The 26,366-nt window shown below is 41.4% G+C and overlaps 3 protein-coding genes across 6 annotated transcripts; 1 reads left to right on the top strand and 2 right to left on the bottom strand.

Moving 5' to 3' along the window:
* Nucleotides 1–847: 847 nt before the first annotated feature.
* On the bottom strand, nucleotides 848–7,785 carry LOC147156545 (putative phosphatase phospho1). 4 transcript variants are annotated; one of them, XM_086065341.1, is made up of 4 exons: nucleotides 7,698–7,785; nucleotides 7,267–7,413; nucleotides 5,135–5,535; nucleotides 848–2,946 (listed from the first exon to the last, which is right to left on the bottom strand). In XM_086065341.1, the coding sequence occupies exon 4, from the start codon at nucleotides 2,923–2,925 to the stop codon at nucleotides 2,185–2,187; it is 741 nt and encodes a 246-aa protein (XP_085921467.1). In that variant the 5' UTR covers nucleotides 2,926–2,946; nucleotides 5,135–5,535; nucleotides 7,267–7,413; nucleotides 7,698–7,785; the 3' UTR covers nucleotides 848–2,184. The 4 variants fall into 4 exon arrangements, with proteins under 4 accessions (XP_085921467.1, XP_085921470.1, XP_085921469.1 ...); XM_086065344.1 differs by lacking the exon at nucleotides 5,135–5,535; XM_086065343.1 differs by lacking the exons at nucleotides 7,267–7,413; nucleotides 7,698–7,785 and adding an exon at nucleotides 6,236–7,259.
* An 847-nt stretch (nucleotides 7,786–8,632) lies between these two features.
* On the bottom strand, nucleotides 8,633–12,202 carry LOC147156544 (NADPH-dependent quinone oxidoreductase VAT1-like). The gene is made up of 6 exons (XM_086064573.1): nucleotides 11,648–12,202; nucleotides 10,355–10,562; nucleotides 9,796–9,966; nucleotides 9,636–9,725; nucleotides 8,947–9,182; nucleotides 8,633–8,820 (listed from the first exon to the last, which is right to left on the bottom strand). The coding sequence occupies exons 1-6, from the start codon at nucleotides 11,957–11,959 to the stop codon at nucleotides 8,716–8,718; spliced, it is 1,122 nt and encodes a 373-aa protein (XP_085920699.1). The 5' UTR covers nucleotides 11,960–12,202; the 3' UTR covers nucleotides 8,633–8,715.
* Nucleotides 12,203–12,987: 785 nt separating this feature from the next.
* Nucleotides 12,988–26,106, top strand: LOC147156543 (rho-related GTP-binding protein RhoN-like). Its single transcript, XM_086064803.1, has 5 exons — nucleotides 12,988–13,341; nucleotides 13,616–13,703; nucleotides 20,549–20,658; nucleotides 22,804–22,938; nucleotides 25,512–26,106. Exons 1-5 carry the CDS (start codon nucleotides 13,237–13,239, stop codon nucleotides 25,767–25,769), a joined length of 696 nt encoding a protein of 231 aa, XP_085920929.1. The 5' UTR covers nucleotides 12,988–13,236; the 3' UTR covers nucleotides 25,770–26,106.
* The last annotated feature ends 260 nt before the right edge of the window (nucleotides 26,107–26,366 follow it).

Genomic DNA, 26,366 nt, shown 5'->3' with positions numbered 1-26,366 from the left:
GTTGTCGCCTCTTATTTCATCACGGACAATTTACCTCAAGGATGCTCTCACCCAAGAGTACGTTGTTGTTGTTTTTTGTTTTAAAATAAATGATTATGGTGCTTCTTGTTAAAGTTAAAGTCACTTTTAATTTTAAAATGTGTGCAAAGGAGCAAGCAACAACAACAAAAAGCTATTTATATTCTGTGGATGAGAATAATCACTCGAGAGGGCGTGACTAATGACATGATGGCTTTTATATTCCCGTTGTTACAATGTTGTGTTACATCCATACTTGAAATCCCAATACAGCAAGTCAAAGGAAAGGAAAAGTCAAACAGGGACAGTAGTAGTGGTTTAAAAATAAATAAATAATTCTGTTTCCCTTATGTATCCTATTGCGTGTTTAATTATTGCACATATTTCAATTGCACACACATATCCAAAAGCAACACAAAGTGGGGACATGTGACTAATGACAAAATCAACTCTTCTCCCTGAGAAGCTCCTAAAGGGGATCGTGACAGTGACCTCATTTTAAACCTTTCTTCCACAATTATAATTTATTCTGACTCTCGTATACATTCTGTTTACAACAAATATAAGAATTTTGGTTAACACTGTCTTGTTTAAAGTACATTATGACAAAAGGTGCTTGCACTGTAACTATAGGAGACAATTTTAAATCGAATGAAATAAATGTGTTGCGAAACACTGATTAAATAAGTAACACTGCACAAATAAAAAATGAAATGCGCATGTCAAAATGGCCACGCAATAACAAATTAATACATGTAAGCATGATTTTATTGTAAGAGAATTATTGCACCGCTCCCCCCCACCCCGACCCTCACTTTGCAAACTCGGACCGAGAATGTGCGCTCACTTGAATTTCACAGGACCAAAGTGCAGGCACTGTATACAGTGTTATTTATATGCTGGTGTAGATTACAGCAGCGGTATCATCAAGGCCTAGATTAGGTATCGCCTCCTTTTGTCATCCGATCGGCTCGTCCCGACCCGATACGCCGCACGTTTCGCACCTGATCCCATCTCATTGAAACGCCTATGGAAACCTGTTTGAGCATTGATTCCATCTTGTTGTTTTAGCGTTGTCCCTTTTGTTGATACTTGATCACTTACGACGCACTCATCGGGTGTTGAGATAACAACAAAGGCTTGTGATTGGTTGAGGTCATTGATCAGGTCACAATGAGATCTTGACATGGACTGATGACGTCAAATCGTTCACTTCCTTGTCTGGTTGGCATGGCCTGTAAACCAGGAAGTAGTCTGCTCGTTGACAAAAACGTACAGACAGATGTCCGCGAACAAACCTAAATAGGAATATTTCCGTCATGATGAAAGACAGGAAGTGTACTAATTGTGATTATCATTATTAGTGGCAGATTTTCAACACTTTAACACCACGAAAACACCATTTTGCTCAAAGATCTTCTTGTTAGCCTAGCTTAGCATTAGCAATAGCAATACAATGACTCAGTAATACAACTTAAGCATTAAAAAGAAGACCACTTGGATATATAGTGGACTCCCACACGTTCACGGATTAATTTGCGCATTTTGTTTTCATGGCAATTATAACGCGTGTCAATTATTTGCATACTTTTCGCTTTTCGCGGCAGCGGGGATCCACTGTACTTGTCTGAGTTTCAATTTGAAGTTGTCCGAAAATCTGAACATTTAATTTTGAAAAATGTATGCGTGAATTGACTGAATATCTCAATTCTAAATTCAAACTAGATGGCACAAAAATTACCATTAAGACGTCAAAATTGAGGTAATTCGATGAATCCAATGTACAGCCAATGAAATTACGCTCCACTGATCATGTGACAGTGTTTTTTTTTTTTAGCTTTTTAAAATTTAGAACAATATTTTGATGATTCTTAAAATTAAGTTTTAAAAAGTATTTTTAAATTAAATTAAAAAATAATGTTTGACTCGAGATGTTAGAAATTTAAATTAAAACTCAGACAAGATATAGATTTGCATATATAACACCTCTTGCTTAAACAGTGCTGGTAGATTATTATTATTTTAATTATAATTTATATTATTTATTTTCATCTTTTTTTAAATATTCTTTTAACAAATGCAAATAATTATGATATTTGTCAGAAAAAAAAAGGATATTTCTCTATTTCAGCACCTTTGTTATGATCATTTACATCTCTTCAATTATCATCTCTCCTCCACGATTTTCTTCAGACAGTCCACGACGTCTTGACCGCTGCTCCAGGGAACCATGTTGGCCTTGAAATCGGCACCCTCGGACTTCAGCAGTCTGTGCATGGGGAAGTCCTTCCTCGGGAAGACTGTGTCTCGGGGTCCCAAGACCAGCGAGGGGCACACGTCGTTGGCGCCGTCTCCGACGTAAAACACCTGCTGGAACGGCGCGCCGCGTTCTTTTTGCCTCAGGGCCAAGTACTCCCTCAGAATGACCTGCTTGCACATGTTGTCGGGGCAACGGGGGCACGAGTGGGCGTGGAACGGGAGCAGCACCAGACGGCCGTTGGCGTCGAAGCTGGCCGGGTTCGTGAAGATCCTCCGGAAGAGGTAGCGGACCCCCGTGTGCTTCAGCCAGGTGTCGATGAAGTACATGTTGGCGTCCGAGACCACCGCAAGCTCAAAGTCCTGCTGGTGGCTCTGGAGGAAGTGCAGGAGGGCGAGGGCCCCGGGCGTGGGCGGGATGGTCTCCAGGGCCGAGCGGATGGCGTCGCGGGACACGCCCTGCTCGGCCATGTAGGCCAGAATCTGCTGCATGTGCTCGTTGTAGTGGCCCTCGCGGTAGCTGTTCTTCAGCCAATCGGGGAGCTGCTGGCCCGGCAGAGCCTGCAACACGGCGTCGTCGCTGTTCTCGTTCACGAGGGTCTCGTCGAAGTCGAACAGGACCAGGAAACGCGGTTGAGGCTCTGTGGTCATCTTTGGTCCTTTTTAGGCTTCCTGCAGACAAAGTGTTACCGTTACATTGGGCTGTAAATCCATTGGAGTTACAATTGATGGCTATGAATTCTGCCTAGCAACAAGCAGCCAATCAAAACGTGTCCCGACTTTATTTGACACATTCATTACTGTTAAACTATTTTGCTATGGTCTACTCGAAAACAAACACTTTATTTAGATGTGAAATCCGTTGTCCATTGGGACAGTCATGATTGAGCCCTATGAATTCTGCCTAGCAACAAGCAGCCAATCAAAAAAACGTGTCCAGACTTTAATTTGACAAATGTATTACTGTTGAACCATTTTGCTATGGTCTACTAGAAAACAAAACATTTGATTTAAGTTTCAGTTACTTACATTACAATGAGTCATGTTGACAGACGGAGAGGTGAAAAAATGCAAACAAAAACGTGTCTTTTGCCAGAACAGAAATAAGGTTTTGTGCATGACCGTACACAGGCCATGTTGCGTGTTGCACCCGACTCCAGCATGAGAGCTGTTTTTAGCAGATAAGGTGAAGAAGTGGGGCTAAAGGTGGAGTATAGCAAGACTCGAGGGGCACACAAAGGGGGAAAAGGGGTGTAGATTGAGGGAAAATGTAAGAAAATGCTGGGGAGGGCACGACGGCTAACATATATAGTGAAAATATGCAAGTGATTTAATAGCATGCCACAACATGGCGGCAAAAGCACTTTCTTTCCTATTAGACAAGGCTATGGCATGACTAAATGAAGCCCCTTCCCTAATTTAAACAGAGTTTCTTGGCCACAAAGTGGCGCCAAAATAATATTTTTATATTAGACATGGCTTTGACCTGAGCACAAAAACAGTGAATGCGGCAGTTTTTTTTTTAGGCAATCTGTAGTCAAATTTAAAAATGCCGGACTGCTGATTTTTTTTAGATTAATGCCAATTCGGATATTTGAAGGAACAACATCCAGAAAGACAATGAATCATTTGATAAATTAAAAATATATATAATTTTTGGTCCCTTAACACAACTACAAAGATATTAATTACTGGCAAAAACAATTGACAACAGGAGAAAAAAAATCGGCATGAATTGGCCGCTTTTGCAAAATGTGGGCAAAATGATTTGCTAGAGAACGAGAGGTTCCACTTCCGGGTCATTCATTTAAGTGTACGGCGGGGCTGGCAGGAAGATGGAAGGTGATTTGGAGAGACTTTTACGCTCGCGAGGAAATACTTCGCATGCAAAGGGATAAGGTATGTACAAAATGTGAACAGTTAATTGACAAAACAAATTCGCTAAAAGCCCGGCGCACACGAGGCGCGGATGGCGAAATGACGAGCGCCGATGGCGCCCTTGTGCTCTAAATGAAAAGTTTGCACTGCCTAAATAAAGTATTACTCTCTTTTATCATTTAGTTTGCTAGCTAACTCGTTATGCCAGGTAGGCAGTATGTTTTCTCCTGAATGGGGACGTTGTTATACATGCTTATTGCTTACCATTTTTTGCTTTCTTATTGATAGCTTTATCCACAAATAGTATTATTTCCCATGGTAAAATGCGTAGATCTGTTTCACGGCTCTAAACATTAACACTAAGCTTCATTTAATGATTTCCTGGGGGCACATGCGCCACCATGCGGTCAAACCCGGGATGTGCAGTAGCATTTAGAGATATAGGTCTTACGGCAGAATCTGAACTAACTTTATTTACTCATTTTAGATTGACATGGCTGTGTTATTGGTTATCAAAAAATATATTCCATCCTACGGAGATCGTGTTGCGGTTTTGTCATACTGCCATCAACACAACACTGACATAGAAGCTCTTCTAGATTGATTGTTCATGTTTGGTTCTATTGTTAAATGCATTTTTTTTTTACAGCAATCCTTTGACATCGAGTAGTTTTTGAATGGCACAGTTTGCTCTCCATGTTTACGTTTTCTACTAAAATAAGTTGCTAGAATTGTACGTTGCACTTTTTTTGTTTTTTTGCATATTGCCGCACATTCACCGATTTTATTTTAATATTTTTTTGCATTATGCGAAAATGTCAAATAAAATGAACATTCACCGATTCATTTTTAAGAATGTCATTTGTATTCTGAAAATGTTAAAGACAATGTTTACATTCTTTATAATAAAAAAAAAGAAGATAAAAAAAATATTTTTCAGCATTTATTGTTTGCTTTTTCAGACAACACACTTCATACATACCGGCTTCTCCGGCGCTGATCATTTGAATCGTCTTGTGTTGGAGGAGGGAAACATCTAAGATCTCGATCGGGTTCCCCTAGCCCTGGTTTACAGTCATTCTTTAAGTTTCTCTCTAAGAGACATATACAGGGCTTTATACATCTCAGATGGTATAGACAAGTTGAACTCCCTCATCAGGATGTTGCACAGTTCATATACATCTGTATCGACTGGCGAAATGTACAACTGGCTCCGCACACTTGCAGGTTATCATTGTCAACTGGAGAAAGGTGTGGTCTCTTGTTCCATACAGTTCAGGCAGTGAATACGTCACGTTGGGTTGGCCGCTGGGGACGTTCGGGTTCGGAGATGGTCCGATGTTGCGGGCATTCCGAACCTGGACAAGTGTCATCCAACTCATCCTGTAAAATAATACAGGTAGTTATTTATGTTGGCAGCAATGTGCATGTCTGAATTTAAAAGACAGTTTAAATCCGTATATATATATATAATATATATTATGTATAATTTGTAATTGTGTTTACGAAGATGCATGAGCATTATCCACGTTGCCAGTTGGGGGCACCAGAGCTCTATTATTAGCAAATTGTTGTAACAATCTGCAGTGTGGCGCCTCTTTGTTTTTGTGGACATGTTATTTTTCTTTTTTGTGGCAGTGAATGTTTTTGACACCAGGAAGGCACAATTATTGTAACGCGCGGTGGCGCCTAGCCCAGTTTTTTTTTTTAAGTTTATTTTTTAAATAAAAGTGAACATTCAGATTTCCATTTTCCCCCTTTGCCTAACAAACAAATTGTAAAATAAATTTCCCTCACTTGAAAATGTCGTTACGCTGTTTTGTTCAAATCAATCGACAATCTTGCCTAGTTGTTGGTTCGCTCCCAGGCTATGAACATCCGAGCATTTCTGCTATTTCTACAATTCCACGGCGTATTATTATTATATATATATTGTTATTGCCTGTCTGCAACTAGCATTCAAAGCAGGCATATTATTATAGCAGTCGAACAACATTTTTTTTTTATCACATTTTCAAATCAATTGCGGACGTAAACTACAGCGTTCGCTCTTCTAGATTCTACTGTCAATCCATTTACTCACCTGTATTATACCCATGAAGCAAAACTGCAGAAGGGTTTTTTCTCTCCCAAAAAAACAGCCATCGAATTTTCCTGAAAAACCCCGTCAATAGAACCATTGATACAAATGCCATGTCAATACGCCAAATAAAGTTAGGATCCTCTCTGGAGAAGTAGTTGCGTCTTCGAAGTCGTTGGGCCACGCCATTTTGGGATCCACATCTTCTGTTCTGGCACTTGGCGTACATCCAACCTATATCCATGAAGCCGCCCAGAACCTTGAAGTTGAGTATGTATGAGTCCGACCAATATAGCGAGGTCAGGGGAATTGCTTGCGTCTCGGGTGTCCCCTGTCCCGCAACACTCTCTTAAATTGCCTTTCACTTAAAACAAAACTCTATGCCTACTGGCTAGCACGGATGTTATGTTTTTGTATTTTAATCCCAAATCAAAAATAAAAAGCAATAAAATCAACCCATTCATGCTGCATTATTTTTGTCGAGCGTGTGTTGACAATGACCCGGAAGTGGAATATCTCGTTCGCTGGCAAATTTGCATTATTTCGCAGTACTTTTGCAATACATATTGCGTTATAACGCAATGGTATTGCAATAAAACGCAACCGTTTTGCGATATAACGCAATGGCATTGCGTTATATTGCAATATTTTCGTGATGTTCCCTCCCGGGCTCCGTAGCAGAAAGGGCATGAGGGTTAAAAATACCTATGGGTGACCCCAACAGTGTGACACAGGAGCCAATTCGGTGCACCCCACCCTTGGTTTGCCAACCCCCTGAGAGAATACATGACATTCCACTCATTCATAAATGTCCAGCATACACACGAAAGTATGCTCCGCAAATATCTGCACACTCTAATTATAACACAGTGTCGCTATTTTGGCATGCGAGGTCACCGCTGAAAGTCATAAGCCGAGCGTTGGTCGGTCAAGGGGGGATTAAAAAAAAAAGATAATGTCACACACACACACACACACGCGCGCGCGCAAACATGGTGTTTTTGAATGGACATATTAAAAACAGAGGCGCTTACCGACGAGGCAGCAGCCGCATCCCAGTGACAAGAGGATATGGTACACTTCACCAGAATCACCACCGCTGCAGCAGCTCACTGAAGGGAGGAGGCGGCGACCGTAGACACACACATGGAAGGAAACGCCCCATTGAGCGGTGTGGCACGCTGTGCGATACGTCGGCGCGTCCGCCGTGTTGGATGTGGCAAGAGAAACGCCGTGAATCAGAGGCCAAAGCAAAATGATTTCAAGTGTTAGGCAAGTTACTTGGCAAATGTAGCGAGCTAAGCTACATGTTAGTCTACATTGAATGTAGCGTAACTACAACTGAAAATACAGAGCACTGTGAGAGGAAAAAAAAATGCCTTTACTGTCTGTATAGTCATTATGAAGTACAGTGTTTGCCACATAATTATGTCAAAGCACAATTTAAAAAATCATTACTTCTCACCTGTGAAAGATGGATAACGTCTTTCAAATTAGTCGTTGAGTGTTCAGCGGTTACTGCGTGAATGAGGCAGTCTTCTCTACTCGGCCACATCCAGTATGGCGGCGACGTCGTCGTACGCTACTGCAGCCAATGAAGAGTCAACGTATGTACGTCTATGACGAAGCCGACGACTCACAGGAGGGCATTCTCGCTAAAAGGTACAGCGTCAAGGTGGACATGCAGCGGCAAGTCACTTCCGTCACACCCTTTCAGAGTAAAAAAATAAAACTTCCTCTAAAAAACGTAAACAAGGGCATAACGTTTCGAATTTACGAACGGAAAGCCATTAATTAGTTTGATGAATTTGTGTAAGTGTTTTTCCTGTGACATTTTCAGAAGCACTATAGCTTCAATTATAATATTTATTCCATCGCATTGTATGACTTAATGTGAATGTGGCTATTGGATTTTGTCTCAATTGAAGTAAACAACTGAACAGTAAGTAAAACATAAATACATAAGCAACCTTATAACTTGTAATGAAGAATGTCATAATCAGAGTCCTTACAAGACTACGACACTTGCCCACCAATCACCCAAAAATATGTCCGTTTATGTTGAATGTATTTTTTTCCCCCCTGTTTGAGTCAAAGTCATAAATATGTCTTACATTGGAGAATGATTTTATGGATTTTGTTTTTTTGGAGGCAGAAGAGCGATTACCAAGGCAGGAAATCCCGCCTGATTGCTTTTCATTGTTGCCCAGAGTGCAGCCTCACAAGTTGCCACAAAAACAAAACAATCAGTCAGAAGCTTTGCATGGCTGCTGCGGCTCAACTAAATCAAAATCACCCCAAAAAAATTCCTAATAACTGCAACACAATGAAGCAATTTTATTCATTAAAATACACATGCTGCTAAAAAATTATAGACATTGTGTGAAAACTTGTTTAAAAAGGTGCAAAATACTGAACGCTATCAAGGGTAGTAAGGGAAAGCATCGCTGGGAAATCCAATATTACTCAACCCTTCAATGATGTCATTTCTTTGCCGCCTTTTCGTCGTCCTGCTTTTTGGGCTCAGGGAGAAGGATGACCTTCCCGATATTTTGACGCTCGTGCATGCGTCGCATCGCCTCTGTGACCTGAGGACAAAGATCAAACAAAATACAGATGTTTTTTTTTCTCATGAATGAAGACTTGGTTGAAATGTCATAAATAGAATTCCCGCAAATTTTTTATGAGCCTGGCGAATGTTTTTTTCAACGCGCCTCCTCAAAGTGGAAGCACGAGTCGATGCGGGGCTTGATCTTGCCCTCGGCGTAGAGGCGCAGCAGCGCGTCTATGCCCGCGCCGATGTGCTCGTCGTCCATGTAGCTGAGGTGGAAGCCGCACACCGCCTTGTTGGTCTGCATCAGCTTCAGCGTGTTGATCGACAGCTGGTTGTACCACGTCTTCATCAGGGCCAGTAGGCTCCTCTTCTGGCCCGTCACACAGTTGGCGGCACCTGGCGCCCAAAACACGTTTCGGGGTTGATTCCTTCGAAATGGATGTTGCTATGACAATTAACTCATTGGCTTTGTATGCTAGAGCATACAGAAGGATTTGATAACGGCTTCTGACCTGAAGAGGTCACTTAAAGTAATGGTAGTTATTAAAAAAATAATAAAAAATAAAAATAAAAAAAAGGCCAGCAGGTGGCAGCAGAGTATAAGAGATCAGCCAGGGTCATGTTGCAACAAGCTCTTTTTGCCAGTGTTCTCAACAGGTTTGTGAATAATGATTAAACTTAGCAATATTCTAATGCTAATTGCTTCAAAACGTAAACAGATAGAAAATTACCTTTTTGTAATTTTGTAAAAAAAGGAGTCAAAATCCAGCCAAAACAGCCGGGAGCGAAGGGGGTTGCTTCAGTGAAAATGGCCGGGAGTGAATGAGTTAAACGCTTGCTTTTGCTTACCAAAAACAATGAGCGAGCCCAAAGGTTTCAACAAGTTGAAGCCCTTCTGTGTGTCGGCGCCACCGAGCGGATCCAAAACAATGTCCACACCTGCAAAGAGAATGTAATTGCACGTAAAACAAAAAAATTCACGTAAAGTAAAGAGAGGACAGGGTGTGACCTTTGGGGCTAATTTTGTGAATTTCCCCCACGTAGTCTCTAGTGCGGTAGTCGATGGGGTGGGTGACGCCCACCCGGGTGATGATGTCGTGCTTGGAGGCGGACGCCGTGCCGAAGACGGTCACGTCGGGCACCGTCCGGCACAGCTGGGTGGCGGCGATGCCCACGCCACCTGCGTGCGAGAGCAACAACTTCATGGGGATTGGACTTTTATTGATTTCAGACAACGTGTGGATAAGGGCAGTAGAGCGCCTCGTTGTCAGCCGCGAGTGTGCGCAAGTCACGGTGAGAAAGGCATAAATACCAGGAGGGGGGTAATTTTTCCCCGCCTACCTCCTACCAGGGGTAGCGTGGCTGCTTTAGAACGCCTCGTTGTTGACCACGAGTGCGCGCACATAACAGTGAGAAAGGCGTAAACACCAGGAGGAGGATTTTTTTAATCACAATGATCTCGATAGACAGTTATAGAAAACAAGCAATGGCACGTTTATGGTCGCCTGCAAATTATTAACCGCTATCAGTTATTGGCAGCATAAATTCAAGGTCTCGCTTTGGCTTACCCGCCGCCATGTGGACCAGCACGCTCTTGCCCGGCGTGAGGTTGGTCATGCGGAAGAGCATCAAGTACGCCGTCAGGTAGTTGATGGGCAACGCGGCGCCCTCCTCGAAGCTCATGGACTCGGGCATGGCGAAGGCGCGCTTGGCGTTCACCACCACCTGCTGCTGCCACATGCCGCTGTGGCTCATCACGATCACGCGCTCGCCAACCTGAAAATGCATCGCATAACAGAAGATTACTTTTAATAAACTCATTGAAGTTACATTTGAGATGGTAGTAGACATCATTTTTTTTTTTTAACAATTCAACTTCTCTAGCTAGCAAACTAGTCAAGACTGAATCAACAGTGCCTCCGCAGGTTGCAGCTTAGTACTGCACTGTATTTTGCCGAACATTTCCACACTATTTACTTCTTTCTTTTTTTTAATAACAAAATACAACCAGTGTTAAATAGGCAATGTCTTGGTTTATGGGTCAGTTTTAGAGTAAACAAATAATAATTATTTTACATATTTCACGGTTATGCAAAACAAAGTCCCCATTTTGTTTTGTATGCCGTGTGAGCTATTTTTGGTGGCGCAAAATGTGAAGGCCACAGGAAACACATGCCAGATTGTATTTTGCCACATCCTGTTAAAAGCGGCTACTACTTTCTTGCCTCCAATGATAAGCGCATTTTTTATTTTTTGTTTGTTTGTTGCAATGCTTCTCAAGGGAGGTGAATAAATGACATGGTTCATGGAATGCATTTGGATCAGCTCAAACGTTACAGAACAGTTACAAACGGCGCGCGGTGACGCAACATCGTTTTATATCAATGTGTGCAAATAATGTGGAATGTCTAAAAGGAAGAAAACCAACCAGAGAGTGGTGTCGCTTGGTGTGTATGTAGATGATATCTTATTTTATTACCCGAGATAAACACACCCATCATAGATTGCTGTGTGATCAAAGTCAGTTTTAATCATGATTATTATGTGACCTTAGTTCCTGCAAGAAGAGTGAGGTGAGAATAAAGTTTAATTTTAACATTTTTAACCGCAGGGAGGCACAATATAGCACACATTTCTCAATGTGTAAAAAGATCTGCAGCAGTAATAGAAACAAATAGTAACACTCTAAATAATTACATTTAGGTTTTAGTCACTTAGACGAACAAAAATGCTAACGTTATTTATTTTTGGGGGGTAAATGGAGCTCAAATTTGCAATAGATTATGTGAATCCGAACCGCGAGTATGCGAGGGAACACTGTCAATTAAAAAAAATGAATCAAATAGTTTCACTATCCTCACCTTGAGGTTCTTCACCCCTTCTCCGACCGCTTCGATGATCCCGGCCCCCTCCATGCCGAGGGTGACTGGCGGGGCGGGCAGCGGTTCGTACAGCCCCTGCCTGCCCATCAGTTCGGCGAAGTTGAGCCCGCACGCCTTGACCCGCACCAGAACCTCATCGGACTTCAGATTCGGCCGTGCGAACGGCTTCACCAGCAGCTTGACTTTGTCGTACCCCCCGTAGCCGGTGAGTACCAGGGACCGGCACGAGAGAGGCTGTGGAGCTCCCGTCGGAGGGTTGGGCTGCTGAGGTGGAGCATCTTCGCCAGACATGACCACTTTTTTTTGGGGTGGGGGGACGTGGATCGATTACTCGAGCCTGTGTGTGTGGCTCAGTGTGAAAACATGCGATCAAACTGGTTGTCAGCGTTCATGTGAGGTGAGTGCACGGCACGGTTTGACGTGAACGCGCACAGCGGGCTGGGCTCGCAACAAGTGGTCAGTCATCAAAGAAGACGCGTTTTTAAGACTACTTCCGGTTTTCAGACTAAAATCTATCAGAAAGAAAGAAACATGGTGCCAAAAAAAATCATTCAAACAAAAATGACGACTTCGTAAAAAATATTTGGTTGGTATTTTCAGAAAATATACAAAAAAAGGGGGTGATCAACATTTCGGGTGATTTGACAAAACTATAACAGAAAAAATATTAAGAGACTTGGAGAAAATGCATTATAGGGCTCTCTAAAACACAACTTCCGGTTGATTATTTATTTTTTTAAACACTCCCGAGACTTGTAGGACATGTTTTTCCAAGCTCAAATGGTAAACTAGCTGGTTTTAAGATTTGCTGGACAGATACAGCTCAAATTTGAAGTGTTACAACACAGTTTAGGTTACACAACGGCGAAGTTGGTTTCCTATGTTTGTTGCGAAACTACTAAATAAATGTGAACTGAACTTGAATCGTTGCGTTAAACCGTTTGGGCACAAGATGGCGCCAAAGGGCCTCAGAAGTAGGCCTACATCTTGTTGCTGTCGCGGGTATGTTGCAAAATTAGTTCTTATTTCTTTTTTTCTTAGCATATGACGGCATATGTTCTAATTAAAAAATCCCAACTCACCCCATATTGTAAATAAAATGATAAAAGCGTGATATGTATAATCGGAATGAAACTGAAACCGGTATGGCTCAAAACGCCGTCACCTGTGACTTGGCCTTCAAAATAAAACAACATTGGCGTCAATATGCAGAGCTGTCACTGAAGTATGAAATACACTGGATATAATCACGTGTTTTATTTTGGATAATCACTGTGACGCCAAACCGGAAATTCCGTAGCCAATTATTCTCACTTGACTTTTTAGTGCCACCTTCCTTTTTGAGGCGCTTCAGAGCATGCAGCGCATCAAACCTTCCTCCTCTCCCTCCTCGTTCACACCCGTGTAGCTGAACAAGTTGTTTTTTTTGTACAGTACACGTTCACAGGGGATCATTCGGCGCTACACTTCTAAGTTATTGTTGTTTTTAATTTTGTTGGCGTCGGGTGGACAGTACACTTAAGTTTAAATGACAAGAGGCACGCAGTGACCCCCGCACAGGACGCGCGATGGAGGGCAAAGGACCACTCCGGTGTAAAATTGTGGTGGTCGGTGACACGCAGTGTGGAAAAACGGCCCTGCTGCACGTTTTCGCCAAAGACTCGTACCCAGAGGTAAGCGTGCACGAACATTTCATACGTTGTTTTTTTATTCGGTCTAGATGAGTTGGCGTTAAGTCCGTGCGCTTTTTTACGCAACGACGCACGAGGAAAAACACGATTGTCACTTACTTAAAACGAGCGATTTTCATTGAAATGCTTACTAAACAGTTTTGAGAATATTAGAAGAAATGAGCAAACGGAGTAGTGCAATGTGTAGGCGAGGTTAGTTGTTATAGCTGTCCAGAGGCTGACTTAACATTGCGTCTTTTGTCTGTTCTCTTTGCAGAATTACGTCCCGACGGTGTTCGAGAACTACACGGCCAGCTTTGAGATCGATAAGCAACGCATTGAACTCAACATGTGGGACACGTCAGGTATCTTTGTTTTTAGGCCAGGGATTCTCTAGGAGTAAAATCAGTGTTCTGGTATAATGATATATTTACATAGCAAAACTGTGATGTTTTTTTTTCTTTCTTCCAGCTAACAAATAGGTTTGGAGAAAGTATTTTATTAAATGCTGTTTTTAACTCAAAAGAAAATTCTCGCACCCAAAATGCAATTCAGCTACTGATAGTTGGCATGTCGAATATTTATTGATGTAGAGTTTTAGTTTAGTTTGCAGGTCAGGTCTTGTTTTGAAAGTTTTTTTTTTGTGTGTGTGTGTGGGTGTGTGTATTGAGTGTGCGTGACAGAAAAACAGAGTGTTTGGTGTGCATGTAAGAGTGTGTGGATGTAGGAAGAATTGGGGGGGGGGGGGGCTGAGAGCGTGTGTGTAAAAGAGTGTGTGTGGATGTGAAGGCTGGGAGTGATTGTGAGTGGAAGTGAGGGGTGTGAAAGAGCGATGTGAGAGTTTTGTTGATGTAAGAGTGGGTGTGAGAAGCTACACGCATTTTGTGACTAAGTGAGAGGAGTGTGTCAGAGTCAGTGTGTGAGGTGCGTGCGAGAGCGTGTGTACATGAGAAAAATGTGTTAAAGTGAAAATAAGTGTGGGCGCATATGATTGAAATTTAGACAATGTGAGTGTGTGAGAGCTATATTCTGATGTCTAAAAACTGTGAGGTTAAACCCAATTTGGGTAAAAAAAAAACTGGACTGATACACTAACTTGGGTCAATTTGACCCAACTTTCTGGAAAAAAAGACAAAAAAAAAGTTTTTTTTTTTTTTAACATAACCCCCAAAATTTTGTTCTGTACAGGACAATTGGCTGAAAAATAACCCAATTTTGGCATATGACGGGACTGATCCACTTTATGGGTCAATTTAACCAAACTTCCTGGGATTATTTTTTTCCCCCAACAAAACCACCCAAATTTGGTAGTTTTGTACTGAACAGGGCAAAAAAAAAGAAGGGTAAAAAAACAACAACCCCAATTTGGACAAAAAACTGGACCGATCCACTATATGGGTCAATTTGACCCAACTTTTTGAAAAAAAAAAGGATATTTTTTCTTCTTCCAACAAACCCTCCAAATTTGGTTGTTGTGTACTGAACAGGATAACAAATAAAATGGGTAAAAGAACAACCCAATTTGGATAAAAAAAAAAAAACTACTGGTCCACTACTTGGGTCAATTTGACCTAACTTTCCGAAAAAAGAAAAAACTAAACAAAAATTGGTTCTTTCTTTTATTTTTTTTAACAAAACCCCTAAAAACCTTTTGGTACAGAACAGTTGGGTAAAAAAACAAACAAAAGGACGATCCAGGGTCTCCCAATTAAAACAATTTAAAAAAAAAAATGTTTTTCCCCATTTTGTACAGAAGTTTTTTTTTTTTATAACCCAAGTTGGGTTATTAATTTTTTTACCAAATGTTTTTAGTGTGAGTGAGAATGTGTGTGTGTGAAAGAAAGAAAGCATGCGCGTGCGTGTGTGAGAGTGACTCTTCATTCAGCTTGCTTTTGGATCTCAAATACAAGTTTGCCCACTGAAGTCACGTTGCGAACCCCAAACGTCCGAGAGGAAGCATTTCAATCGGACTGAAGTAACAAACGGCTGCGACACAAACAAAACAACATAAAACTAGTTTGCACACAATGAGTGTGCGGCGTGCGTTCCATTATTCGTGCATCCTGACGGACCAGATGGACGGGCTTTTGACATCGGTGCTGGGCGAGACGTACATTATGATGCAGCCATCTGATTTTTTTCCTCTAAATGTGAGTCGGAATAATTGTCTACACGTGCCCTGCGATTGGCTGGGAGGGGCTCCAGCTCACCCGTGGCCCTAATGAAGAATATCAAAAATGGTCACTTGGGCCGGTTTGGAAATGTTCCGCCTTTGCGGAGGCCGCCTCCTCATTTGCACTCGTCCTTCCACCGGTCCTCCAAAAAGTGTGAAGGTCAGGAGTCCCCGCTGTATCGAGGCGGCGCTCTCTCAGCACTCTCACTCGCTCGTTCTTCTTCTGTTGCCGCCATCCGTCTTCACGACCCCCCCCCCCCCCTTTGCTCTCTTAATCGTTTTTTCATTGCCTTCTCAGCAGAGCTCACCCTCGTGATGATCTCGTATCCTTCCACACCAAACATTAGATTTTTTTTAAAACAGCTGGGGCGGGTCATTCATTGGTGACGTTTATGGAATGCAGAGAATAGAAAACTTGGCCTCTTCCATCCACCATCGGGATCATCCCAACAACGCATCCATCATTCATGAGCGGCTCCGATGACCTCCGATGGCTTCCTTGAAAGCCCCCGGTGCCAGGAAATGAGGCTTTTATTTACTTTGTTGTGCTTTTTGGTTCAAGTGCGCGCTCTGAAAGGTTTGCGCCACCAAAAATAAGTGACGAGACGGTATCAAAGTAAAGTGCTGCGCTCTTAAGTGCTGGGGCCGAGGGTTGGGCAGGTTTCTCCGATGCCGATCGGCTCCATTAGGAGAGCGAGGACACACTGAAAATCAATGGGCTCTCTAAGTCTAAGTCTCGATCCCATGGGAGGGGCCGACCGAGGTGGGCGGTTCTGGATCTTTCTTTTAGACACATACTGACTAGAAGTTCTTGTAAGCACAATGATCTGGAAACTCCTCGCCGCCCGCTACCATTGGTAAGACTATTAACTCATTCACTGCCATTGACGGCTATAGACGTCAAAAATTCATTTGAACCATTTCTATTAGTTTAACATTTTTTTCCCACTTTTGTTAACAAGAATATGAAAACCTAGGAAAAAATTACTGTATATTTAGACCAGATATAAAATTTGTGATTAATCACGGGTTAACTATTGAAGTTATACGATGAATTCCAATTCATCTTCTTTTTTTGATTTTTTTTCCTTTTTGAAAAAAAGATGATTTAAAAAAAGAAAAGATAAAAAATGAGGTCATCAGGCGATTAATTTTTTAAAATTGTAATTAATCGCATGACTTCAATAGTTAACTCATGAGATTTATCACAAATTTTATATCTGGTCTAAATGTATCAAAAAAAAATCCTAGGTTTTCAAACTCTTAACAAAAGTGGAAAAAAATGTTAAACTAATAAAAATAGCTCAAATGAATTGTTGACGTCTATAGGCGTCAATGGCAGTGAATGAATTAATGCTAGCACCGATCGGGCTAGCCGATGTTAGCGTCATGAGGCTAGCCCCATTTCATGCCCCTTTATCCAGTCAAGAACGTGCTGTGTAACTTCACCTGAAAGCGCAATAGCGCAAACTTTTTGGAGTAGTCTTGGCTCAGTAAAGGTTGGAAAACTGTTATTAGGCGGAGAAGCAGAGAAAAGGAAACTAATCTCTTGAATCCACAAAAAATGTCAAGTAATACTATTACAACGTTTGCGTAATATATCACTATCCATTTCAACAGGGATGAAAACAAATCAAGAAATTTTGACATTTTAAGCCAGAGACAGAACATCATCATCTCTGCAGGGCGTCTTAGATTGTTTACGCGCGCGTACGCTAAGCAATTAGCCGCACTCGGCTTATGTTTGTTTGTCCGCTACTGAACAATAATCATATCAACGCGCAGTTTGAGTCGGTGGAAAAATGGATCACAAAACACAGCGGGAATGTGTAAGAAAGAAAGGGTAGACAAAAAATAATAAAAAAAAGGACAAACATGCTTTTAATATTAATGAGAATTACTGCGCTGTGATGGAAGATGTCATCAGGGAGGATTAAAGGTGTGTGCGAGCGCACGCTCGTGAATTATGCAGAGCATCACCCAAAGACGAAAAGATAGAACAGGCAGCCCGATTGTCTCTTATCAGTTATTTTACAGCTTTCAGCTCCACTGACGAAAGTAACGTGGATTTTAAGTCAGAGCGGCGACTGAGTGCGAAGAAGAAGTCGATAAGAGCGTTGAAAATTGCTAACAAGATTTAGTATAAATGTAGACTAGATAAATATGCCCTGCGGTTGTTTTTTTTTTGTTTTTTTTTGGGGCGTCTAAGAAGAGGTGCTCGGTAGGGCTCATTAAAAGGTTGTTTCACTGGAGACTTTCTGCCTCATTAAAACTTTATATCCCACTTTGCTCAACTCTAAGTTCACGGTTACGCGGCCTGATAGCAAATGAATGGAAAAATATGAAGAAATGAGTGAAAAAGTAGTTGACACGCCTCACAAGCGTAAATGAGGAAAATTGCTTTTGAAAATTTTCACTGCCAAAGAAGAAAATAAATCAAAGTTTGCAGAATTCAGAACAATGACGCACAAAAAAAGATTATTAAAAATTAGGAGCGGCATTTTTTTAAAAATCGTAATTAATTGCATAGCTTCACGAGTTAACTCACGATTAATCACACATTTTATATATTTTCTAAATGTACAATAAAAAAAATTCTAGGTTTTCATACTCTTGTTAAAAAAAAGTGGAAACATTTTTTAAACTCATAGAAATAGTTCAAATGAATATTTGACGTCTATAACCGTCAATGGCAGTGAATAAGTTAATATTTACAACATACGGAATTTTTGATTGTGATGGCAAAATTGTCTTAAGCGGGGTACTGTACACCCATAAAATAATCAGGCCAAATTTGAGCATTTTTTTTACCTCAAATTTAACGAGGTCCCGAATGTCAGATGTCTCTTAAAGACGATTATGTGCGATTCATCTCTTGACAGTTTTCTGGTTGTTTGTATCGTTTGTAACTCCTAACAATTGATGTCCGTCACTATAGTTATAACATATTGAAAGTTATATTTTTTTATACCAAACGAAATTCTACTAACAAAGACCTTCGATTGTAAAAAAAAGTCTCCTCCGGCTGAGTATATCATTTGTCACCCACTTCAATCCACCCAAGGGCTTAAATGCAGGTTTTACATAAGTGCGCTTTAATTGTGTAACACTGGCGGAAGCGTGTAAGAACAAAAAGTAGCTCATTTATTTATAAGTATTCTTCCCGCACTCGCCTAATTTCCACTGACATCGCAACATGCCTGCTGTTCACCAGCGGTCCACGCTGGAGGCTCTTTAAGGGGTTTTTTTTTTTGGAAGGAGACAGATGGGCTGAGGCTTCTTAGCGTGGCCTCCGGGGGAATCATACTACTACTACTACTACTAGTACAAGGACTCCAGTGAGTAGATTCAAAAAGGCTCCCGGATCAATACACATTAGCACAGAACATGGATTAGTGGACATCAGGAAAACCTTGAGATTTGAGTTGACAGCAGACGCAAATGAAACAATCTCCAGAGATGAAAATTGTCAGTGTTTTGTTTACTGGTAACGATTCGCTTTTACTGGCAGAATGGTCTCCCTGTTTTGACAGTAATGTGATTAAAAAAAAAAAAAGCAAACTAAATGAGTTTATGGACACAAAGATGATGGTTTGGTCGCAGTTGCTTGTGCTCACTTAATGAACTAAATCAAATATTGACTATACAAGTGTGTGAAATGTGTATATATACACGTGCGTGTGCATCAAAGTACGTATTAAATATTTTGTTGGAGAGATGCACACCCCTAATATATATACATACATATACTCAGTGTTTTCTACGCTAGGGATAGATAGATTTTGACAAATAATCGGCATTGGCCATTTTGAGGAATCAAAGGCCGATAATAGATCCATAAAAAAAAAAAGTGTTAACTTCAGGGAACTAATTTAATTTAAAAAAAATTTTTTTTAGAGATGCTCATGACCCTGGGAACTCTCTGCACCTTCTGTTTTTGTTTGAAATTAAAACAATTAAGTAAAAATTTCATATCAAATATTTTTAAATACTTACGTAATTGTTTACGTTTTTATTTAACTTTTGAAAACATGCTACTGCCCCCCACTTCCCCCCCCGGGAGATTTACCGTAACTTTTTGTTTGAATTTTAAAACAATGATGTCTTCCAATATTTTACGAATCCTAAAGGTTGCTAAAAAAAGAAAGAAAAAGTTTTAAAATTCCCCCCAAAAATTAAGAGCTGGAGTTCGTATTTTTTGATGCCAATATTTTCCCGTTTAGTGAAAATGAATATCGGCTTCAAATATCGTTTATCGGCATCCTTGACTACTAATAATCAGTATATCTCTATTCTACGCAATTTAAAGTTGAGTAAGTTTTCTAGATAAGCTACCTATAAAATAATTGTGTAAATAACAAAAAAAACTATCCGAAGAAATACATAAAAAAAAAGATATAAAAGTATATATAAATATATTAAACAAAAAGTATGTTTCTTGCACCGTTAGGCAGGACAACCGCAAATTACGTTGTGGAATGTCACTGGAATCCTACAAACGTGCTGATGCAGCGTTATTTAGGCCACAAAAGCACAACATGTTGCGGACTCTGATGCAAGTGGCGTTGGAATGTTGTCACAATGCCCCTAATTCACCCCGGGGGCCCCCTGGGAGAATAAAATGGCATTGTCAACTAGCAGGTGACGAGCTCGTCCCTCGCTTGAGTAATGGGACCGGCCCCCTCGCTCATTTCTAAAAACATAACTTTGGCACACTCATCACTGTCAACCACAGAGTGCTTACTAATCACATTTTTATCTTTGTTATTAATTACTTTGCCATAAAAAAATCTAATAAAGTAAGTACCGCATATAGTGTCCGTGGGCCATAAATTACTCAACTGCATAAGATAGGGCAAGGTTGAGTTAGGGCCTGACTGATATTGGATTATTTATTTATTTTTTAGGCTGATGCGATAAAAAAAAAAATTCTGATAATCAAGTCATCTTAGTAACGGGAAAAAAAAAATCTGTCATCTATCTGTAAATGTTGGTTGGTTAAGTCAACGTGTCATTTTTTGTGCGTGTCATTAACAGGTTCCGCCTACTACGACAATGTGCGGCCGTTAGCGTATCCCGATTCAGATGCCGTCCTCGTCTGCTTCGACATCAGCCGTCCGGAGACGCTGGATAGCGTGGTGAAGAAGGTCAGTGTGGCGTTGGGTGTTTTTTTTTTTTTTTTGACCTTTTTAGGGGACGGGGTGGACAAATTCTTCATTCGGCCAACTTGAACTCTGCCCTCGCGTGACGAGTTCACACGGTTGCACAATGCGCGTGACACATCGGGCGGTGCTTTTCAATTCGATTTTGAGGGCAAACAATTAAACGTGCTTGAGTAATCCGCGCAAAGGTGACAATGTGTTTTGACGCCGTGCGTCATTGTGTATTTTTAATAAACTGCGCTTGACAGAGTGAGCCATCGCGGTGCCCTTCAATTATCCTTTCAACTCTCTCGCTCTTCCTCCCCAGAGTTTGAAAAATAGCCCTTGGAGTTTTAATCGCGTCTATTTTTCACTTCCGTGTCCTTTGTTGTCTCTAAAATCTTTATTTTGGGAGAAATGACTCATCAGGTACCCGCGTGATTAATATGACTCACAATTTTTCAGACATGAAATATGTATTCCTATGTGGTATACTAGCCAATATCCTCGATAGACCAATGTAAGAAATGTCATTCAACAGCGGTACAACCTGTACAACACAATCCGCCATATTAGCCAAGTATTAGTCATCACTTCAATTTTACTGAGCTAAAACTAGACAAAAAAACAAACAAACATAATTTAAAATATTCACGCCCTTAGTGAACGCAATGACAAGCCGCAGGCACGCAAGGCTAAAAATAGCAGAATCCTACATAGAGTATGTGTCATATAGCATGAATTCATTCAATATTGCCAGAAGCGCGGCAAAGTGCAGGAACTCGCCATCTTTCGAAAGCGCCTGGGAGGTCCATGCGTGTTCGTTTGTGAAGTGCATTACGCGCACATAACAATAAAATATTATGACAGTGAGCCCCCAGTTCGTCACAGGAAACACACCCGCGATGAAAATACGCATTATAGACCATATTAAAAATAAAGTGTAGCTTCTCCCGCACGCTTTAAACCCAGACAAGAAGCTATGCGTACCAGTAAAGTTGCGTTCAGGCTTATCGTAAAAAGTGACAAATATTGTACAACAAAAAACAATTGGATAGTTCAACACCATAATGTGAACCAAACCATATCATTCCAAATCGAATGATAGTCCGCTAGCTAAATGCTAACATATTGCGAAACACCGTAGACCGAAATTAGCATGGCTCTTATGGTAATTTTAAACCTTAAAACGATTGCTAAGAGCAGCAACAAACACAGAACATACAAAATAAATAAATAAATAAATAAACTGTGTACATTTAATCACCAAAAAAGTGAACAAACTACATAATTGCATCAAGCCAAAAAGGTACTGTATATTATGAAATGCTGTAGCCAGGCTAACGGAGATTAGCATAGCTGTCACGGTAATTTTAAACCTTAAAACAATTGCTACCTAACACACACACACAGAGCAGCAACGCATACAAACAGAGCATTAAAAAGACAATCAACCAGTTTACATTACTTTTAAAATCACCAAAAAGTGAACCAAACTATAATTTCATCAAATGAAAAAGTCAAGTAGCTTAACGCTAACATACATTGCGAAATGCTGTAGCGGAGATTAGCGTAGCCGTTACTGTAAATTGCTACTTTTAACACACACGGAGCAGAAATGCATACAAACTGAACATTGAGCAAAAAAAGAATTTAACATTGTATATTATGTAAAAAAATTCCATGACATTATGGGAGTTAACTAAGGACAACCTTTATGTTCATCATTTGATTAGCCACTCGCGCAACTCCCGACAGCAGCGCACACACTCTCTACCTCACAAAACGTTCACTGATTTGCATTATTAGCAGAAGACAATGCACCGCTTCATTCGCGCGGATCCTTTGTGACGCATCTCAACTGCTGCCATTCACTGGTTGCTCGGCGTTCCACAAAGCCAAGCGAGCGACGGCGGCGGCGGCGGCGGCTCGTCCAGGCCATCCGCGAGAAAAGATCTCCTTGTGAGCAAAAGGAGAAACGGTACAAGCGGATTGGCCAGCGCCGATGCTCGGTGACGAGTTACCGTTGTTGAAATTTGCTAACCCCAAAAACATTTCACGAATCTTGGATTGCTATTCAGGATTTCAGGACTCTTTTTTTTTATAGTTTCTAACCAAAATATTGTTTTTGGGGAATCTGTGTCGCTGCAGTGGCAAGGAGAGACGCAAGAGTTCTGTCCCAACGCCAAAGTGGTGCTGGTGGGCTGCAAGTTGGACTTAAGGACGGACGTCAACATCATGAGGGAGCTTTCCAAACACAGACTCATTCCAGTCACCCACGAGCAGGTGACGAGAAATTCCTTTCCTCCATTTTGTTCCCCATTCCCGCCGCCTCAAGCGTGCGCGGTAACTCCCGTTTCAAAAAGTATTTCACCAGTTAAGACCCCCCCCCCCCCCCCCTTAACAAAACGCAGCTGATTACATCCACAAACCCTCTGAAAAATAAATGTCTCAAGTTTCGCAGCGGATTCGCTTCAACAAATACAAAAAATTCACAGGAAGACAAACACGGGATGCGCACCAATACAATTGTTTTGTTTGTGTCTTGAAGGAAGGAGCGTTGCCGTGCATGAATTTTAATAGCCTATTTTCATGTAAATGTGAATTCCCTATTCTGGGAAGCCAACAAGTTATTATTATTATTATTTTTTCCCAATTCCCCATCAAAGCAAAAGGTAACGACCCTCATTGTCCTGACAGTAATTGCAGCATTAAGCTTTTACATCCGACATCAAGCGACTTTAGTTGGAATTTGGATGAACGCAAACCTCTTTTGACCTCGTCTTTTGGCGAGCTAACTTGAACGAACGGCTAAAAAGCAGCCTGGGCATAGCTGAGCAAAAAAAAAAAAAGCCACAACGCTTTTAATCCTGCCCACTAAGACAAAGGCGTGCGACAACTGTGGCCAACAGACAATCCATGTTGAAAACGGAATTATATTCAAAGGTGGGCCTCAATCTCAATTCTTCACAACAAATCGAAATGATTTGAGTGACTTCAGCACAGACTCTTGATCGAACATACAAGTCTTCCGCCACTTAAGGTTCTTTCGCTCCTTGACTTGAGATGCTTTGATGTTTGACTTTGGACCTTTCAAGTCTACACAATTATTCCTGAAGTGGATCTTAAGTATACCAAATATGGCCACGGATTTAACATACCATGGTGTTGGATTTAAGATACCGTGGTCTTTATCTGGAGACTTTACTCGTGTCAGTCTGGACGAGAGACGATTGATTCTTTAAAACAAAAGATCTTTTTATCCTGACTTGGGAGTTTTCTCATCGAGGGCGTCTGTAATCTACACTATTGACGGGTTGGACTACGGTACTTGATGATTCTAAGATCAACATCGGAACAGAACCTAATTAGTGTGTTTGGAGCTGTTCAGACACATCTCACACTATAAAAGAGCCGTTCGGTTTCAATCTAGATGGGCTAAAAATGGCAGTCTAGACAAGGCCTTAGTGCCTCTTGAATATCAAAGATGGCCAAACTTGATGATCTTGAAAACAAATGTCGACTACAATTTTTAATTCGAAGATTTTTCCACAGAATGCTATGACCATTTTTGAGGAAGACTTTATTATAAACTTGCTTATCTTTACCAAAGACTTTAGACTCTTGAATACACACAAAAAAAAGAAGAAGAGAGGGTCGATTGGACTCAATTTGATGATTGTGACTTTTCCACATGCGAGTTGATCTGAATGTTCTTGGCTTAGACTTTTATAACAGAGCCTTTGGACCTGATTAAGACGACTGCCTCCGGAATACAAACGCGTTTAGTGTTGACGCATTATCTCCAGACTGGCTGACCATGGCTCACTTGGTTTTCTTGAGAACCTCAAGAAAATTATGTCTTTGGTTGCAGACTAGATTTTTTTTCTGAAGTTAATGTAAACTGACCCTTGAAATGAAACCCGTTCTGAGGAGTTCTCCATTTGCAAAGCATTAGGGGGTGTGCCCCAAAAATTTATTCTCATAAGAATCGCGATTTTCATTTAGTACGATTCTGAATCGATTTTACATGTCCCAAAATCGATTTTATTTCAATTATTTTATACCGTCTTGCCTTTGTCTGTGTGTGCCTTTATTTGTAGCGCTGTTCATGTTGTACCCGGTTTGGCCACTGGGAGGGGGGGCAGTGTGGTTCCACGCGGTCTAATACACTGTTAAGTTGTAGCCACATTAGAGAGTTGAAGGAAAAAGTCACAATCAAGTTATTCCACTAAGTTTTTTTCTTTCAGCGTGGAGCCGTTTTGAGTGATAAAAGTGCCGCGAGTAGCGCGCTAATTAGCGTTAGCGAGCGAGACTGGAGTAGATCATTACAATTCCTTGCACATCTATAGATTGAAGCAAAAATCATTGTCAATCAAAAAACGTTCTTAATCGAAAATCGATTCTGAATCGAATCGCACACCCAAAAATCGGAATCGAATCGTGAGACATTCAGAGATTCCCCCTACAAAGCATAGAGACAAAAAAAAAGTGACCAGGGAATTGCAGAAAAGGGCCAACAGAGGAGAAATTCTATTCAAGGTGTGACAAATGATGACAAGCACAGTGAGTCATATTCTTGCTGGTGAACCGATATGGCAAGAGTACAAACACTGAAGTACAGATACTTGTAAAAGGAGGAGGACTGATTGAAATGCTGAAGAAGAAAGCTTAAAAGCACATCGTTTTAATATGAAAGGATCTGCTGAAAGCGAAGAATTATCACTCGACCGGCACTTTAATGTCCTTCGCCTCATTGTTTTTGCTGCTTCATTCTTTCGGTTCAGGCCCACTCTTTTTTTTATCAGGGTGATTTATTTGAGGGTTACACTAAAACAAAACCCTTTTTGTCCTTGTAGGGTTCTCATCTGGCGAGACAGATGGGCGCCGTGGCCTACGCCGAGTGCACCTCCAAGTATTCGGAGAACACCGTCCGCGACGTATTCCACGTCACCACCCTGGCGTCGGTAACGCGCGCCCCCCCCCGGCCCGCGCTCAAGCGCGGCGGCTCGCGGCGGGGGCTCAAGCGGGTCTCGCAGCAGCCGTCTCGGACTGACATTCACGAGCACCCGCCCGCTATCAGGAAGGAGCGCGCCAAGAGCTGCGTGCTCATGTGAGCCGCGCGGCAACTTAATTTATTGTGTCCCAAAGTCTTTGCACTGCTTGACTTTTGTGAGGTAAACCATACAAGTTTTGTTTTGGTGGAGCTCCTGATCCACAACCAAGCACAACATAAACAACCCATCGACCTGGATAATGGAGACACACTATAAAGTCTACCACCGATTACCTAAAACCACAAGTGCTTTGATTATTAACATCACATATTAATGTTGTTCAATTGATATTGTCCTAACACTGGGAAGGTGACTCACAATGGAAGGAGGAAGTTGGATCCAGGATGTCATTTTATTCACGTGACAGCGAAATAAAAAAAAAACTGAAGACTGGTGATTGGAGCACACGCATACATGACTTTTTCCATATTTCGCACTCATCATCATAAAGGAATAGAACTGTAGCAGCCATTATTCATGAGGCTGGTTATGTGACCTTTAAGTGTGATTGTGCATCCGTGGCTAAAGCCCCCCCCCCCTCCCCCTCCCTCCCCCAAGCTGCTGGCGCTGCTTCTTTGAGCGATCGCAAAGTGACATTTCGCAGTGCCACCACGTCGCCACGCGGAGAGGTCACACCACGTGCCCAGAGCGAGACCG

Source organism: Leptonotus elevatus, chromosome 20 (genome assembly GCF_054856555.1).
Source record: "Leptonotus elevatus isolate MCC_2025b chromosome 20, RoL_Lele_1.0, whole genome shotgun sequence".
Taxonomy (NCBI): domain Eukaryota; kingdom Metazoa; phylum Chordata; class Actinopteri; order Syngnathiformes; family Syngnathidae; genus Leptonotus; species Leptonotus elevatus.
The sequence above is the reverse complement of the archived record's forward strand: the minus strand, read 5'-3'. Positions and strand labels throughout refer to the sequence as shown.

What these genes read in the sequence shown, in the direction of transcription:
- LOC147156545 (XM_086065341.1), bottom strand. Translation starts at nt 2,925, where the DNA reads ATGACCACAGAGCCTCAACCGCGTTTCCTGGTCCTGTTCGACTTCGAC.
- LOC147156544 (XM_086064573.1), bottom strand. Translation starts at nt 11,959, where the DNA reads ATGTCTGGCGAAGATGCTCCACCTCAGCAGCCCAACCCTCCGACGGGA. An exon ending in GGGCTCGCTCATTGTTTTTG is followed by an intron (nt 9,183 to 9,635) that starts GTAAGCAAAAGC and finishes TTTGGGCGCCAG; the next exon opens with GTGCCGCCAACTGTGTGACG. An exon ending in CGTGCTTCCACTTTGAGGAG is followed by an intron (nt 8,821 to 8,946) that starts GCGCGTTGAAAA and finishes CTTTGTCCTCAG; the next exon opens with GTCACAGAGGCGATGCGACG.
- LOC147156543 (XM_086064803.1), top strand. Translation starts at nt 13,237, where the DNA reads ATGGAGGGCAAAGGACCACTCCGGTGTAAAATTGTGGTGGTCGGTGAC. An exon ending in TGGATAGCGTGGTGAAGAAG is followed by an intron (nt 20,659 to 22,803) that starts GTCAGTGTGGCG and finishes GTGTCGCTGCAG; the next exon opens with TGGCAAGGAGAGACGCAAGA. An exon ending in TTCCAGTCACCCACGAGCAG is followed by an intron (nt 22,939 to 25,511) that starts GTGACGAGAAAT and finishes TTGTCCTTGTAG; the next exon opens with GGTTCTCATCTGGCGAGACA.